This window comes from Camelina sativa, chromosome 7, assembly GCF_030686135.1.
Source record: "Camelina sativa cultivar CO46 ecotype springtype chromosome 7, ASM3068613v1".
NCBI classification, from domain to species: domain Eukaryota; kingdom Viridiplantae; phylum Streptophyta; class Magnoliopsida; order Brassicales; family Brassicaceae; genus Camelina; species Camelina sativa.
The window spans coordinates 31,551,962-31,570,010 of NC_141886.1; the positions used below are offsets into that span (position 1 = coordinate 31,551,962).

Below are 18,049 nucleotides of genomic sequence, written 5' to 3' on the forward strand. Positions count from 1 at the left end.
CCTGAAAATAAGCCCAAAAGGCCCAAATATATCTGATGTTTTTAGTCTAAAAGCCTGCTACTTATTTTTTCCCCCTAAAAGGAAACATGACTCTCACGCGCCCAGTTTTAGTCCACGGATTTTGTGGAGGTGGCGTCGACGCGCTCATTGTGCGAGTAGATAAGAGACTTGAATTTCACAGTTCGAGAAACCACGTTTGGGCTGACATTTTATACTGCCCATTGGGCCACAAGGAGTCTAGTTTTCCATATAACTATTGGCCCACATAAATGGAAAAGACCTTTTACTCCTTTAATGTATATATTTTTGTACGCTAGGCTTCCTTATCTCGTGAAATCAGTTAATTATTGCATTTGATCGTGTACAGAGTTTAGTTTTTTTTTTTGGACAAACTGTGAACTTTCATTCAACTTAATCAAGTTTCGCCTTGACATGGAGAGGATACAAAAGCAAAACCCATAACTCAAGGGGAGACATAAGGATAGAGGGGAGCTAACATGCTCAACCCAAAAAGCAGCCAAACCAAGACAACTGTTAAGAGAAACGATTTCGGCACCATCATTTGCTCCCAAGGGGGTCTTCAAGCCACGTACTTCCGCTAGCGATGCGAATGTGACAACAGTGACGGGACAAAGCCGTCGGATAGGGGAACTTCAGAGCCACAAAGGAGCAACCATGACATAATATGCCAAAACACAACCAAGGAAGCCTTGAAAACTACCATTGCATTCAGCATTCATAAAGGCAAATGTGACCAGAATAGGTACACAAGTCCATCGAATGAGGCTAAAGATTCTATTCTCCAACCGACAAATCACATAGCCGGTACATGACCAGAATAGAACCTGCAAACTGCAGTAAGGGAAGTGTCACCAGAGGACACAACTAAGGGTGTCAAAGCACCAAATGAACCACCAAAGGGGAAGAGCTCAGATTTACAAACTGACGTTACAGACACAAAGGGGTGATGAGGGAATACTCCGTTGCTGGTCCAACTAGGGAGTCACAGAGTTTAATAAAATGTCAAGGACCTGTGAAATAACCGCTACAATTTGATATCATTGGGGTCTCTATTACAAGAAGATTTGCTCTAACTCTAATTACTAGATCGATATGATTATAGATTCTAATCAGCTCGAACCAAGACAGTGGTAAGTATCTACGAAGGCTTCTCAGTCACAAATTGAACCCTATTCGTACACTCTCTAAATGCTTTCCAGGCAACTCTGCAATGCTTCCCAGGCAACTCTGCAATGCTCTTTCGATCTCATTCCTTGTTCAACAACCTGCATCGCTCTTCTGTGCAAATGCTCATACCATTGATCCTGATTCATTATGTCCACACAACCTGACCCAAAATCCGCCACATAGAGACGCTTCACGTCCTTGCGCCACCGTTGCAGTATATACTGAGGCGGGACTTCCTGCAACCCGTTGTGGCTGAGTAGGAGGAGGACGTGTCTGCATTGGTACCCATTGAAGCTGAAACCACCACAGACACAGAAGCAACGTACTTGTCCTTCTGCACTTGTCTCGTGGATGACCTCAAAGTCCCTCACTTTCTCTCCTTCCCTCTCTTTCACCACGTACGAGGAGGCCGAGCCGTTTGAGTGGACTTGCGTTATTCCAAAACATGAAGTCATTGCCGAGACCTCGTCTTGGAACCTTCTAAATATCTCCACTGTGAAGACCTTTGCCATCTGAGACTCGTAGGGGTGCGTAGTCTTGAGCTCGGGGATAAACTTGGAGGACTCTGAATCGCGCAAGGCTTGTCTTGTGTACTTTTTATCCAGAAAAGATTGGTACCCTTCAAGGAATTCTCTCAGGGATGTGTGCTCATGAACGTAGCCACTGAAGATGAATGGTGCAGCCACATCTCCCAATCGAAAAGTCAGCGCCCCGGCCAAAAATGTATCCTTGAGGTAAACTGGAGCCCATAGTTCTCGATCTTGAAACACGTGGTGGATGGTCTCGTGATTAGTCAGCCCAAACCGAATGATCATCTCTTCCCAAGCTGTTTCAAACTCTTCGACCTTGAGACAACCGTAGACCACTCTGTTCAGTGCCATACGGAACAACTCAGAGTCTTGTAGCTGGACAACGCTCTGAAAGATGTTGTGCAAGACGTGGGTCAAGCTAAGACGATGATGAGCCCTTGGAAAAACTTCAGAGACTGCAGCACGCATTGCCTTGCACTGTTGAGTGATGAAGGTCTGTGGGGGGCGGCCTAGCATGCAAGTTAGCCAGGCTCTGAAGAGCCAGAGGTAGGTCTCAAAGGTCTGGTGAGCAAGCAAAGCACAGCCGAGCAAGATGGAATCTCCATGGTGGTCGATTCCAACGAAAGACACAAGGGGAAGCTGGTAGGAGTTTGATAGACAAGTGGTGTCAAACAAAACAACGTCGCCAAAGTGAGAGTATGCAGCCCTAGCACGAGGGTCAATCCAAAAGACATTCCTAAGAGAGCCGTCATCGGTAAGATCCATGAGGTAAAGAAAGTTGGGGCTGGTAAGCTGAATCCGGAAGAAGAAATCCTGCAAGAAGCTAAAACCTCCAGGGGGAAGCAAAGGCCTTGAAGAGAGGGAGTGATCCCCCCCGGGGGAGGTTGAAGAATAAGAAGAAGAACAAGAAGTCCCATGAGGAACGGCAAGGGCTCGGTACAGATTGATAGTCCGGACTTGGACATGGAGAGGAGGTTGTTGTTGTAGTTTAGTGTTGGCAGAAGCAGAGGAGGTCTTGTGAGACTTGGAATTGTGGGCTCTTTCAGGATCAAAGGAGTGGTTGTGGTCGAGTTTGACCTGGTCAACTTTCCAGCGATCAAAATCAATCAATTTGAGGCGAATCATAGCCTGGCAACCAGTTCTGGTCTCCTTACGACGGGAGGTGGTGGTGGTGTTGGCTTCTTTAACCATCTTGAAACCTTCGCAGTTGCAGCACAAGACAGCACCACGTTTCTCCTTGCTGTTACGCTTAGTCCAGGAAGATTTGATACGGATAGCAAAACCGAGCTCCCGAGCGTACGAGTTGTAGTAACTGTAAGCATCATCGTAGGACTCGAATTCCATACCAGGAGCAGGAGCACTGTGAGCAATGGGAGCATCCTCATCGATTCCAGTTTCAATCTGAAGCAATCCATCACAGTCGTCTTCAAGGTCAATACCGAGATCAGCAGGGTCGTCGATTGGAAGCGGAAGCTCTTCTTCTTCTTCTTCTTCTTCTTCTCCTTCGACAACCATCTGCTCCTCTTCCATCTGAAATCACATAAAACTCATAATTTTACAACAGAATCGGAAACCCCAAAATTGAAAACGCCTCAATAAATAAACAAAAAAAATACTCGTAGAAAGTAACCACCGAACCGACCGTGATGCAGAGATTAGGGTTGGGCGACGAGAGAGACTGATCCGACGGTGAGTAGACGCTATTACCGATCATCCTCCTTCCTCTCCTTGTCTTCTTCTCCTCTAAATCAACAACTCGCAAACAATCCGTACGAATTATTTCTTATCGATTTCATTTTAGGGTTATAAATTGAAAATTTTTACATCTCTCCTCGGGGAAGGAAAAAAAAATGAGGACAATATAAATTCTCTACAGTACAGACTTGTTTTATTTGTTATTCCAGGTGAGAGCTGCAAGCAGAAAGCTGAGTTTTTTTTAACTATGGTAGTAACAATCAATAAAATCAATACTCATTTTTCAGTATTTGTGTGCAACCCGCATCGCATTTTCATTGTTTATAATAATAGGTGATAACAATCTATATCCCTCCCAAGTCGAAGAGAGATAGCTAACTAAAATATCATCATCATCAACCAAACTCAAAAATAGGGCACCATATCTTCTTGCTTGATAAAGTTGAAATACCAAAACAAAAACATAACACATATCAACAACATTACAAATATCTTTTATAAGCAAAAAAAAAAAGAAAAAAGGGAACCAACGGAGGACAAAAGAATAAATTACAGATGAAAGAAGCCACACAGCTCAAGCTATCACAGATACTCTTTATAATTTGCACAACAACCCTCCTGAAAGCAACAAACAAAGTCCAAATCAGTTCAGTAACTTATAATTACTTCAACTCTCTTGGAATTAGTGGTGGCCGTAACTTTATAAATTGCGTACCTAATTTTTTTAAAAAATAAGGCAACAATAGCAGCCTAAAGTGCTCCGTAAAGCAGCTTGGAGAAGCAATAGGGGCCTGCAACAAAGGAGCTTCTCTCTCACCTCCTTTTTCCACTTATTCAAAACAAGAGGACCTTCCTTTCCACTCAGCTCATCTCCGAGTATCTGCATCCCTCGTCAACATGTGCATGTTACTATGCCAATACTGATATATGGGGATTCACATTTCTTTTTCACAATATATATGCTACCCAAACTACTCCTCTAAATACTTTCCCCATCCTAATTCCAGGTGGTTCAATGTTAAGGTCAACTGAAAATTAACACTACTTGAGAAACCATATCCAACATATTCTTTTCTCTAGTTACCAATCACATCAGAGAAACCAATCTTCCATATTTCCTCATAAAACTAACTATAGTAGCTTCCCCCTACTAAACAATATACCGCAAACATCTGCTGTCAAAGCACTGGTCCCAAATTGGCAAGGAAACAACTTACCAGGTCTCTCCATGGGTTCTTCATCATTAGGGCTATTAGAACTGTTCTCTTGGCTGCCAAAAAATATGGTACTTGGGTAAGTTAGCCACAAATTAAATGCTTTACTGGAAAGTCATAATCATTGTAAATTGACATGGTTTCAAGAGTGCCCAACCAAGAAGTTAATGAATGTTACATTTTCTGGGTGTACATAGAAGATACGCAACTTAGCAAAACAATTCAGACATGTAAATCTAATGGGTAACAAGCAAGTGGGAATAGAATCACAGAAATCAATCACATACGGTTGCTTTAGTTAAAGTTACATTCCCATACTACTCTTCATGCCCGTAAAGCTAAGAGTCCACACATAAGACCATACTGAGAAAATGAAGAGAACTATTTTATAAACCTGGAGGATCCCGCAGAGGAAGGTAACATCGGTTTGTGTGCTTGGTAAGAACCATCAATGGCAGCATAAGGTGGACAATACGAACCTCCTAGTGCTCCGGGGCCAGGCAAAATTGGCAGCCTGACAATAATATAAGCAAATGATAGCAGTAATCAGGAACTACTATAGATAGAGTGCTAGGGAAATCAAACAAACAACAAACAGCAGACGAGTCAAAGCAATAGTTCTGGTTCTGTTTGGGCCAGCAAAAGACTAATTAGATGTAAGCCCTCTCAAATCATAAAAGCATACAGCAAGTCAACTAAGATAGAACGCACCGAATATACAACTCCAAAACAAGTAAAGCTGTGGAAAGCGAATATACAACTCCAAAACAAGTAAAGCTGTGGAAACTCAAGACTAACATCCATATATATGTACAGCAAAAAGGAAGGACTGCAGTGCATACCATGTCATCTCAGGATTTCCGGTACCATGTTCTGGTTGGACATATCCTGGAAGAGCCATTCCAAAGGTAGGAACCCCACCGTGCTGACCACCAAATTGCATAACTGATCATGAAAATGAACAAGACAACACATAAACATAAAAGTTTAAACTAGTCAGGCATGGATATTGGCACCAGTACATACAGAAGGCGCTGATCTCAAGCAGCCCTAGACCTGGGCAACCAGGCCAAGCAGCTCAGCATATATAGCTTTCTATTTCATTAGCATGCATGAATTGATTCCGAAAGATGTCTTTCAACCATTATAATGTAGAATGAACAGTGATATTCAAGAATAACATACCAGGCAGAAATGCAGGAAAATTTGAATTGCCATGACCAGCTGCCATGCTCCCGACAGTCCCCATAAAATGTGTCCCTCCATACATAAAAGATCCTCTTCCACTAGGCTGGAGTGACCCTTTTTCCTTGGCAACCAAAGCACCTGTTTCTGAGGCTGACTCTATTCCACCAGAAATATACTGGTTTTTTGATGAGCCGGTTTTCGGTGGAGAAGAAGGCAGCAAACTGTTAACAGCAGAATGTTGATCAAAAGCCTGACCAGGAGGTTGAGTACAGCTTTGGTCAGTGCCTTTTGGCATTCCCTGGATGTGCATCAGCGAAGAAACTTTGTCACCTTGATTAGGAGATTGCTGGTAAAGCATTTTCCCAGGAGGAGGTGCATCTCTACCATGACTTGTAGTCTGAGAAGGTTGAGCAGTGCGTACCCACGAAGAGCTGGATTTTGTATTCCCAAACTTCTTTCCAGATGGCGTAGGGTTTTGATTAATGTGCAGTCCACCAATGCCAGTTTGTAAATCCTTTTGTGCCAAGTTATTGGAGGATCCTGAAGGATAAAATGGAGGAGAAGCTGAATTTAAACTTGAAGCTAATACATTTCTTTTGGCTTGGATGGCTTCAGTCTCTAAGCTAGCTGTTTCTGTTGGTGGACGCCCTGAATTGGCATGCGACACTTTCACAAAAGAATTTTGGGGCCTAAAGATTCAGTAGACGAGACACTATAGTTAGAGGAAGGGCGTCCATGTGTTTCGCTAGAGAGGAAACAAAAAAAAAAAAAGGACTCACTGTTTGGTTTGCACAGAAGGTGCTTGATTGCCATTTTTCGATGCAACCTCATACCTTCTGGGCCCTCTCCCCCTAGTGACAGCCTTAGGAAACTGGTTTTGGTGTCCATTGCCAGTGCTAGTGCCAGTAAATGGTTTAGAATTGGTCCCTCGAGAATATCCACGCTCCTGACCCCTACCCTGACCACGACCTCTGACTCGGCCTCTGGAAGTCCTCCGCTATGTTCACAAAATTTAATCAATCAGCTTTTTATATCAAAAGGAAAAACAATAGAGGTAGCAAATGTATAAACAGGGCAAGAGGAAACATGTGAAAAATATTAATGCAGATAGGAAAGAGAGAGAAAGAGAGGGAGAGGAACTAAGAAGAGTACATCAAATTGCTTTTCCTGTGTATTGAGTTCCTCGTATTTGTCATGTCCCCACTTACTTTCATCTCTAGATTGCCAGAGCCTCCTGCCACCACGCATTCGCCTATCAAACAAACAGGAGTTGTTTCAATCAATTTGAATTGCAACGAAAAATATTGGTGACTTCACCTATCAATAGATACATTAGCATGATAGAAGTTGAACATTGGACAAAAAACCCTACCTCAAACCTTGGAGCCAAAAAAGAAAAGAAAAGAAAAGGAGTGAAGAAGCATACCTATTAGAGGCGGCATCCAATTCCTGAAATCTGTCATCATGCATATAAAAGGCACCAGCAGTAGGCACTGCAAAAGGTTCCTTCTTCTTTAGTTCCTGTCCATCAACAAGATCGGATGCGGTTCCGTCGACGGCCGCAAGTGTATTGTCATGATCGGGGATGAATTCAACATCGTCATCAACTTGAGCAAAATCAGCCTCAGAACTATCATCATCGCCGTCGCCGTCGACATCGACGTGGTCATGATCAGAGTCGAGAATAGCACTGTGTTCATCATCATCGGCAAGATCGGAATCAATATGATCTGCGACCAGGTTGTGATTGAGGAGGGCGTCATCCTCATCGTCACTAGCGCCATCCTCATCGTCGCTAGCTTCTCTCCTACGTGTAGCCAAGGAGCGGTTCAATTCCTCGGGATCACTCTCATAGTCGGGATCTTCAGGGGCCATAAGAGAAGAGACTGTTACAATTGGAGAGGCAAACCAGAAACCCTAGAGGAAGACAATGAAGAGAGAAATCAGTGATAAAATCGGCGATACACACAAAATCAACGAATTAGGGAAGGTGGAGATAGAGATAGAGGAGCCAGCCACCCTAAGAATTGACGAAATCACGCACGCACCACACTACTAGGTCCAAAGCCCAAATATATGATGATATCTATCAAAGAGCGAGCAGAGCCCAATCAATCAAAAATCAATCAATCAATCAGGGTTTCTCTTTCAATTTTTCGGAATATCCAAGTCAAATAACGGTATGACAACCTTACGGATTAGGTTTTGTTTCCTTCTCAAATCTCATAAGTTAATCTATACATACAGATTAGCTGAAACTTATCAATGGTCTACAACTTGGATATCAAACTGGACTATTTTGCTTATCATCATGTTTTACTTACTATCTAACTAGGCCTCGGCGTTATACCCGTACCCGATTACCCGAACCGTATCTGATCCGAAAAACTCGGATACGGATATGCACCGAACCGAAGACAATAACCGAACGGTTATTGATTTATCAATCCGTCGGACATCGGACCGGATCGGATAATAACCGAAACCCGAAGAACACCCCAACTCATCCGATCCCCGTTTCCTTTTCTCTCTCGATCCTCCGAGATACATCGATCTCCACTTCCCTTATCTCTCGCGATCCATACACCGGTATGGTTGTATCCATGATTTTCTTCCCTTATCTCTCGCGATTCTCTACATATAAAGGCAAAACCCTTTCCATGGAATCCCTAATAAAATTCTCGTCGCCCCAGTCTTCTCCATCAAAGGCATCAAGAAATCGGTATCGGTTAGTCTATGATTCATATTCTTTCTTAGTTATTCTATTATTCTTCTTTTTCTTTGAGAGGAATTCAAGTTGTAGTGAAATCTGTATTTTAGTTGCTTAATTTTGGGTTTTAATTTGCTTGATTCTTAACTCCTAAATTAGATTAGCTAATGGTTTGCTTGATCCCGATTCTGAGTATTATAGTTCTCTGCTCTTGTTAGAAGTGAGTATTATAGTTCTCTTCTCCACTTAGAAACAAAGTTATGATCCGTATAAGTTTGTTTTTCAAGTTTAGATAGAAACAAATTTTTGAGTAGTGTGAATGATAAGTATGATCCGTATAAGTCTTATACTCAATCTCGATTCTTAGTAGTGAGTATTATTGTTTTCTTCTCCAGTTAGAAACAAAGTTCATATGCTTCGTATAAGTTGGTTTTCAAGTTTAGATAGAAACAAAATTTTGAGTAGTGTGAATGATAAGTATGATCCGTATAAGTCTTCTACTCAATCTCGATTCTTAGTAGTGAGTATTATTGTTCTCTTCTCTAGTTAGAAACAAAATTCATATGCTTTGTATAAGTTGGTTTATTAATTTGCATTCTTTTTCTTTTTAGATGGATTCCTCACCATTTCCAGACAACATTGCCAAGGAGAAAGATGACCCAAATTTGATACCTGAGAGTGGAAACAAAAGGAAAGATGGTCCAGCAGATGGTGGAGGCTCAATACAACCGGACCAACCAAAGAGAAAGCCGAGTACAAGATCTACTGTTTGGGGACATTTCACAAGATTTGATGACAATGTTAAGCGATGTAAGTGCAATTACTGCCACAAGTCTTACGGTTGTGATTCAAAGTCAGGGACTTCTCACCTGAAGGCTCATATGGAGAGCTGCAAGCATTTTCAAGCATGGAGGCAGAAACAATCACAGACTGTGATTAACAATCAGGGACAACTTCAGAGTGGAAAAGTTACTGAAGAAGTGTTCAGGGAGGCTTCGAATGAGGCGATTGTGCTGTCAGAGTTGCCACTTGCTTTCATTGAAAGCATCGGTTGGAAACATTTCTGCAACAAAGTCAACCTCTACAAACCACATTCCAGAAGAACAGCTACAAAGGACATTGTTAGAATGTATGTGGAGATGAAAGCATCTTTGAAAACTTGGATTGTTGCTAGTAAGCCAAGAGTCTCCTTGACAACTAACATATGGGTTGCTAAAGCAACATGTTCTAGTTACATGGTAATAACTGCACACTTCATTGATGTTTCTTGGCGATTGAGGAAGCTAATTATTGGGTTCAAGTATATTACAGATCACAAAGGAGCAACAATATCACGGCTTCTTCTTGACTGTTTGGCTGAGTGGGGCATAGAGAAGATTTTAACTGTGACAGTTGACAATGCAACTGCAAATACTTCTGCTTTGAAAAAATTTCAGGAGGCATTCAGCTTAAGGAACAGTGAAGCATTTGTTTTAAATGGAGAGTGTATGCATATGAGGTGTTGTGCGCACATACTCAATTTGATTGTTAGGGACGGGTTGCATGAATTGAGTGAGAATGTGACAGCCATACGCAATGCAGTTCAGTATGTGAGGTCTTCTACTAGTAGATGTGATTCGTTTGAACAAAAAGTTGTTTCAGGGAAGATGACTAGAGGGAGTTTACCGTTGGACATCAAAACAAGGTGGAATTCTACCTACTTAATGTTGTCAAGAGCTATTGATTTTAGAGTGACATTTGATAGAATGGAGGCAGAAGACAAGATGTACAATGACTACTTTAATGAGGTTGATAATGGGGAAAAAAAGATTGGGCCGCCTACAAGAGCTGATTGGAATGTCGTAGAAAGGTTAGTTAGATTTCTAATCATTTTCTACAATTCTACTTTGGTTGTGTCTGCTTCAACTTCAGTTGCTTCTTATAAGTGTTATGGAGAGATAGTGACTATAGAGAGGAATTTGATGTCACTAAGCAATAGTATTGATAGTGAATTGAAATCAAAAGTCGATGCTATGTTTCTGAAGTTTGATAAGTATTGAGATGGATTCAGAAACATCAATGTTTTCTGATTGTTGCATTACTTGAACTACTTTCAATTCTCTTTTATCTTCTTACTCATCTTTGTTCTTTTGGATGATGATTTACTTTAGTTTTAAACTCTTAGGATGTTCTTGTCTTGGTTTTTTTCTTTTTTTGGATGTTATTGGCATGGTTTTCACATTTTTTTGTTGTTATTGACATGGTTTTAAACATTTGAGGATGTTATTGGCTTGTTATATTTTCTAAGTCTCGGATTGTTCACATTTCCAAAGAACAATCGGGTATGAAATATCCGAAACCTGTATCCGATTTATGAATATCCGACCCGAAGTCCGATCCGACATTTAATAAATTATCCATATGGATATTAGAATCCATATCCATTTTACCCGATATCCGAATTGTCCGATCCGAACCCGCTCCGGCATCCGAACGTTAATGCCTAATAATCTGTATGGATATTAGAATCCATATCCATTTTATCCGATACCCGAATCATCCGACCCGAAACCCGCTCCGATATCCAAACGCCCACGGCTATATCTAACACTCAATTTTCTCTAGTCAGTTAACTGTTGGATTCATTGGTTTCTTCTATGTTTTTTTCACGTTATATGTTTTCCATTTCAGTTTTTGTTCCCGCCATGATATGTTCGTCAGCTTTGCAAATAATATACAGGATACCAACTTTTGACCTGATAATAAGATTTTTTTTGAATCATATGGGGATCATTTCAGTTGGCAAAAATATTCTTCTACTGCTGAAATCTCTCAGTTAAGGCTATATAATAATAAGAGTCCCAAAACCCATATTACCAATGTTTTATCAAAAGAGCACAATGCGGAAGCAGATAATAGATCCTTTTTTAACAATGGTAACTAATCTCTACCCCTCTCTCTCTCTCTCTCTCTCTCTGCTGCTGCCTCATTTCTCTGTTGAATGTACCAAGTTTCAAAGCCATGAATATATGTATGTCTTCCCCAACCCTACTCCTGTGGCGGTGTTAGAACTGTACAACAAACAAAGTTTTATTTTATCAATCCGCAGCACAGATTGATACAAAGTAAATGGAACTAACTAATAAGCCCTAATTTAACACATTCAACATCAAAAACAAGATGATCAGTAAAAAGAAGAAGGGAGACAGATGCAACCAGAAGCCCTATGATATATATATGTCATGTTTGCATGCATATGCAAGGGAACCAAACGACCTAAGAATAGAATTAGCGAGATGCTTTGGTGCAACAGCATCTTACAGTCACTTAATAAACCACAAATACTATAGTAAGGCTGATGGGGTTCCTTCACTAATCTTACCCCACTGTTCTTCAGACTCGTTCCCATTTACTAGCACAACCCCGTTCCCATTTACTAGCACAACCCCATCCGTAGAGTCAGCGTCCACCACAACAGCCTCTTCTTCCACATTCTGTTGCCTCCCATCACTACTCTCTTCCTGATGATCCTCCTCCTCTTCTTCTCCCTCTCCCTCTTCTCCCTCTTCCCCAACCTATTCAAAAAATGGCAGTCGAAAACATATGAAGCGGCAACTGTAAAATCTAATGATCCTACCATTGTCGATTATGGCCAAGAAACCTCGAAATCTAGCAATTGGATTGGACATATTGGGTAAAAGACGATCCCCTTCAATGGCATGTAATGTAAATTATGCACACCTCGTTGAGAACATCCCCTTGCTCTAGTCGCCCCTCTTCCTCTATTTGCATTATTCTAAAAGCTTCCACCAAAGTTGTACGATCTCTGTCTGCATGACTACAGTACTGCCCAGCAGGAGGGTGGACGCCCCTGAACGATGATAAGTCAACACAAAATAAATTAGTTTTTGAGGTTCCTGACAAAATTCAAATTGGCGAGGTAATGAAATCAACACTGGAGCTTTTTTTGGAGTTATGTTTATATGGGGTATCAATTCAAATTATAAGTAAAAACACATGACTCTAAATAAGTAAGTGCCACAACTAAAATAAAAGGCTTTCTCATAACCACTGTTTTTAAGAACAAGCTAGTGACGTCGGCAACAACGTCTGGAAGATACCTTGTCTCTGCAGCTCTATTTTCAAGGGACAGGGTGACTTGCCAGTCTTCAAAGAGATTGGGATACTCTTCAGGATCAGCCAGAGATTCAGCAGCCTTTGGACTTATCTATATCCAGATTGACAGAGGATCAAAAAGGCAAGGTTTGAAATTCAGTCAGAGAGTGCATCGAAAGTGTCTACCACTTACCTTGGTCAAATCGTTTCTCCACAATGCCACTATTTCAGAGACCTTGCTCGGAAGGTACGATCGTGCAATCAGAGCGGCTTCAGGTATCCGATTACTGTAACCAGATAAATATTAGCATAGACACAACAAATTGCAGGAATATATGTTCCCAATGTATACAACAGTAGTAAATCCCAATGTAGAAAACAGTATGTACCTTTCCACCAACAGATGCAGGCAATCTTCTACTTGACCCAACATGAACAAGCAAAGAAAAGCGACGTTGTTCTTTCCTTGCTCTTTAGCAAGTGCTGCCAGTTTCATCAATCCATCTGCATCTCCCAATGAAGAATAAAGCAACAACAGGCCACTCAAATCCATAGCATGCCTCATGCATTCCTCAGCCATATCCAACTGAGTAATCCAAGCATAGGAAGGAAAACGAAAAGAAAATTACATATTAGCTTCTACCTTTGTAAGAATCCTAGAACACTAATTGCAGCTAAAAAACAGTCACCTTCCCAGTGGACATAGCTAATTCTCCAAGTTGCTTCCATTTAGACTCATTTTGTGCCTCTACAGCAATGTCCTGTCAAATTATAAGAATTGAGTAACAACATATAGCAAGTCATGGAAATAAAGCCTCTCAAATGGTAAAAATTAACCTTCGCGACTGCCAATCTACCGAGCTGTATCGCCAACTCAAATCTGTAATCAGGGTCAGTAGCTACTTCTAGAGCATCTTCTATCATACCACGTGATTCCAGAAAGTGTGCCACGCTGACAACAGGAGCAGGTTTTTGAAGTTGAAAATCAGAAAATTAGGAATGCGTGAATTTAGGAAAACATAATAACAATTATTGACCTTTGGATGCATTCACTAACATCATAATCCAGCTATAACCATATTGCGAGGGAAAACACACTCTCATACCTATTATGATGCTCCTTAGGAATTGAAGGTAAGACTTCATTAGCTTGTTCCAAATCTCCACGCATCACAAGAGTCTTGTACTCGATCAAACTTAAAAGTAAAGTGTAACCAATAACGCTGTAAACAATAAAGAGGAGACCGATGTCAGAAAGTTACAACACATTGTTGGGAATAATAACAGTAAAACATCTGCTTACTTGAACTCTTTGTCAATCAAATAAACCCGGCTTTGATTAGCGAGATAACCCAACAAGTACATAGGACGGTCCAGATGATACATTGTTGTTACCTGTAATATAAGAGTAATACTGAATCTCATTTACAAAGAAAGAAAAGAAAAGAAAAGAAAACATTTTTCCCCAAAAACCTAGAAATGAGCCTACCTCACCACCAACACAGTAGTTAAGCCTCCAAGACGAATTGGTATAGATAAAACAATCTCCAACCCATAAGCCATTCCGAACACGTTCATTGGTTTCATTGAGAAGCTCAAATGCGTCCTCAATGCCTTCCTCATCAATTTGTTTACCGCCATCAAAATAAGAGGAAACAATGTCGCGCTACAAAAAACAGTAAAAAGAACAGAATAAAACCATGTATCTAACAACAACAGTACAAGGAAATAAACTAAGCAAACTCTTTTAGAGTCCTGGTTCACTACCAAGGTTTTTTTTAAAAACTCACATTGAACTTAAGGATGTAGAATGATGATTCACTGGCAATGGCAACGAGATCACCACTGTCTGCCCAATAAAGATTCTGAAACATCCAATAAACAATAACGTTAGAAGTGAATAAGAAATTGTGTCGCAAGAAAGGAGCAGTATCTTTCTGCTTTTACGTTTAAGCTTTAAGGTCCAGATAAGGAACTCTTTTGTATATCTCCAAAAAAAATATTACTGAAACCGTATCCGATAAATCATTCTCTTGTAGAAAGTAACTAATAGAGCTACTTCAACCTATGAACCATACTCCCGTATATAAGCACTTACTTTGACAGTAACATCTATTCGCCTAATCAACCGACATTCAGCCCAATCATAGAAGCAGATAAAATCATTTGAGCACATTGCCAATAATGTCCCACCAAAAATGTGCTCTGCTGAGAAAGTAGGTCTCACAGTCTTCTTTTCCTGCATATTATTAAGGCGCTGTCAGTACAGGTTAGTGTAATCCAGATAACAGAACCAGACAAAAAAAAGCAAAAGCTTTAAAGTTAAATCAGTGGGGAAAGAAACGTGCCAAAAGGAATTCAAACCTGGAAATTCTTGCTGAAGATCTTGATCTTTGTCGAGCTTTCCCTGACAGCATGCTCCCCATCAGATGACCAAACAACTTCCAGCGCAGAGCCAAATGACCTATTTCGCCAAGCCAAGGCAGTGTAGATGATATACTCACCATCTCCACAAACAACCACAAACCTACCATTAGGGTTGTGCTTCAAGCTCTGAAAAGCAAAACAGTAAAATAACAAAAACATAAGTGACAGTGGGTAGTCACAAAATTAATATATGAATAAGGTAAAATTTCTTACTAAAACCAGTAATCTATCAAACTGCCCCAAAATAAAAATAACTAGCAGCAGAAATTAAAGAAAACTGTTAGCACTACATATCCACTATATACTCAACAAATGTAGAAATGACAAGCTAGAGAAACGAAACCATAATTCCTTCATTATCTAAAGGGAGTGTCAATATATACAACCAGAAGGATGCCACTTACTTGAGGATAAAGATCGCAGGTCCCTAACTCTTTAACAGCCAAAGGCAGTCTCTCACCATCAGTGACCTAAGTAGGTTCAGAATCAAAAATAATAAACATTGCCAAACATGAGCTTATTTTAAAAGAAAAAAAAACAAAAACAAAAAAGTATTCATCATTTAAACCCCATACCTCATCTGTGCCAACGCTCTTGATGTTTACAGTATGTATCTCATTGTGTTTAGCCCAAATAATTTTTCCGCTGTTATCCATACTAGCTACTGGTATTTCACGGCCAAGTTTCACCATTATGGATCCTTCATCATAACCGATTACAACCCTGGAAAAAGATAAGCTATTGTCATTTCGTAAATTATGTAGGAAAAATAAATTCACACAAAAAAATAATTATGTGAAGATAAATATACCTTTAGTAGGAAATCAATATTGTCAGAGTAAAAGTTGAGAAACTTACCGGCGTGAACCTTTAATGTGTCCAATAGCCCAAACCCTCTCAAGGCCATAGTTCAACGTATTCTCAAGCCTAGATGTCAAGTATTAAGTAAAATTGTTGGAGGAAGATTTTTGAAAATTTGAAGGAAATTTGAAAAAGATCAAATCAATAGTAGCTCCAATAGAGACATCATACAGTTACCTGTAAGTGGTGGCATGCCATATGCGAACAGTTCCATCCTCAGATCCAGTAATAATTATTGGGAGCTCTGGATGGAAAGAAACCGCAGAAACATTGTGTGTATGACCTTCAAGTGTCTGAACGCAACTCTTCGTTTGGTAATCCCACACCTGCTTGCAGAAGACATTTATGAACAACAGAAAACCCTGAACGAACCTAGATACAAACAATACAAATGGAGATACATGCAAGCACACATATGTAGCAAACAAAGAGCGCTCATTACAGACCTTGGCAGTATGATCATCAGATCCAGTGATTAGGTATGGTTTATCCCCACCAGTAAAGTAGTCTACACAGTTTACGCCTTTCATATGTGCATCCAAAGTAAAATTTGGATCCGGAGAACCAAGATTCCAGATCTAGATAAGAAAAGGTGTAGGTAAATACAGGAAAAAAGTGTAGCTTCTCATGATCATGAAATGAAACAAACAAAATGTGTCTTTAAAAGTCCAAGAGACTAATCTTACTTTAATGGTACGGTCAAGGGATGCACTAGCAAAAGTATTGGTATCTTTCGGATTGAAAGTGACTTGCATAACATAATGGGAATGGCCTTCAAAAATCTGAGTGCAAAGCCAACCCTTTTCCCAGTCCCAGAGCTTGATGAGCATATCATCAGATGATGATAAGACATAGGGAAGGGTGGGATGAACAGCAACACACCTAATGTAATCAGCATGAGCCTCAAATACTTTGATCTTATCCATAGTGTTGTAGTTGTAGACACGAATGAACATGTCATCAGCTCCAGCTACAACCCACTGCTTCCGTGCAATGAACTTAGCTGAGCGAACTGCACAACAATGACATAATAGACTCAGGATAAGCAGAATGCTGTGGGCGAACCGGAAACAAGGAGATGGTGTATATCATATCATATCATATCATACCAGGCAATTCAGTCACGTCGAAAGATTTAACCATTGTCTGCAAAGTCATATGATGATTTTGGGTAAACAAAAAGATAGAGAAGAAGCAAAGAGTAAAGAATCAGGAAGACTTGCTATCTAGCAAGTAAGATAAAAGCAATAGATGATAGTGATACTAACCTGTGTCTGATAATTCCATATGCACACAGTTCCGGAATACAAACTTGCCAGGATCCTATACCAATATATATGGGATTAATGTTGCCTTAAAGCTATAGTATAAACTAAAGAATAGAAATGAAGAATGCGATCAAAATTACCATGGCTCTGTTGGATGGAGATCTACAGATTTGACTCTTTCTGATCTTTGAGCAAATTTGCGCTGATGAAAACAGATAAAGAGTGAGTGTCACTCAAACAAAATCCAATCCGCAGGAGATAAAAATGGAGCATAGAATAAACCAGGGAGACTGCATTTTACCTTGATTTCAAGTCTCAGAGGCTGTCAACAATTCAAAAGAAACCATAAACTTTTAAGTTAGTGCTGAAGAGAAAACACACAAAATACGTAGCGAGAAACCATAATAGTAGAAAAAACAAACGCATCTCAACAGGGAGGAGCATGTACAAAAATTTTATGCAATGAGGAACACAACACTCATTCCGAGAAATAAGGAATAATAGAAAGAGATCCAGAGGTAGATCTAACAGATCATCATATCACTCACCATCTTTGCAAGTCCAAACGAGTGTCTGGACAGATGATCGGCTTCTCGTCGGCAGCGAGGATCAGAGAGATGCCGAAGAAGAAGGAGAGTAATGCAAGAAGGGGCAGTGATGGTGATCCCCCCACTTTCCAGTGCGCGTTGGCGATCTTGGATCTGAATCTGGATGATGCGTACCGTACAACCAATGCGGCGTCGTTTTTATCACGCGTTTTTTTTTTTTTTTCGACACTGTATGCGTGCGATTATGTGTTACGTTTCGACGATCCTTTCTTGTTTGTTAGTTGTTGTTGCACAAGTTTGAACCTACCAATTTTACTACCTACTA

The 18,049-nt window shown here is 40.4% G+C and overlaps 4 protein-coding genes across 4 annotated transcripts; 1 reads left to right on the top strand and 3 right to left on the bottom strand.

Annotated features, from left to right (window-relative positions):
* Positions 1-965: 965 nt before the first annotated feature.
* Positions 966-3,565, bottom strand: LOC104703446 (protein FAR1-RELATED SEQUENCE 8). Its single transcript, XM_010419459.3, is given in 3 exon segments — positions 966-1,213; positions 1,215-3,248; positions 3,361-3,565. Coding segments are annotated over 3 exon segments (2,160 nt in total). The 5' UTR covers positions 3,433-3,565; the 3' UTR covers positions 966-1,159.
* A 260-nt stretch (positions 3,566-3,825) lies between these two features.
* LOC109124945 (protein MLN51 homolog) lies at positions 3,826-7,855 on the bottom strand. The gene is made up of 10 exons (XM_087457529.1): positions 7,835-7,855; positions 7,242-7,732; positions 6,968-7,067; positions 6,595-6,812; positions 5,813-6,504; positions 5,470-5,572; positions 5,022-5,141; positions 4,631-4,683; positions 4,129-4,293; positions 3,826-4,031 (listed from the first exon to the last, which is right to left on the bottom strand). Exons 2-9 carry the CDS (start codon positions 7,688-7,690, stop codon positions 4,280-4,282), a joined length of 1,749 nt encoding a protein of 582 aa, XP_087313655.1. The 5' UTR covers positions 7,691-7,732; positions 7,835-7,855; the 3' UTR covers positions 3,826-4,031; positions 4,129-4,279.
* LOC104705109 (zinc finger BED domain-containing protein RICESLEEPER 3-like) lies at positions 7,001-10,856 on the top strand. The gene is made up of 2 exons (XM_019227193.2): positions 7,001-8,543; positions 9,137-10,856. Exon 2 carries the CDS (start codon positions 9,137-9,139, stop codon positions 10,562-10,564), a length of 1,428 nt encoding a protein of 475 aa, XP_019082738.1. The 5' UTR covers positions 7,001-8,543; the 3' UTR covers positions 10,565-10,856.
* Positions 10,857-11,253: 397 nt separating this feature from the next.
* LOC104752534 (coatomer subunit beta'-1) lies at positions 11,254-18,041 on the bottom strand. The gene is made up of 25 exons (XM_087457531.1): positions 17,725-18,041; positions 17,478-17,498; positions 17,317-17,378; positions 17,177-17,231; positions 17,018-17,054; positions 16,595-16,920; positions 16,355-16,486; positions 16,086-16,234; positions 15,906-15,974; positions 15,623-15,770; positions 15,452-15,517; positions 14,985-15,173; positions 14,719-14,859; positions 14,411-14,485; positions 14,110-14,286; positions 13,924-14,015; positions 13,727-13,843; positions 13,458-13,572; positions 13,310-13,381; positions 13,010-13,206; positions 12,814-12,907; positions 12,626-12,732; positions 12,246-12,375; positions 11,887-12,079; positions 11,254-11,575 (listed from the first exon to the last, which is right to left on the bottom strand). Exons 1-25 carry the CDS (start codon positions 17,725-17,727, stop codon positions 11,553-11,555), a joined length of 2,790 nt encoding a protein of 929 aa, XP_087313657.1. The 5' UTR covers positions 17,728-18,041; the 3' UTR covers positions 11,254-11,552.
* Positions 18,042-18,049: the final 8 nt, after the last annotated feature.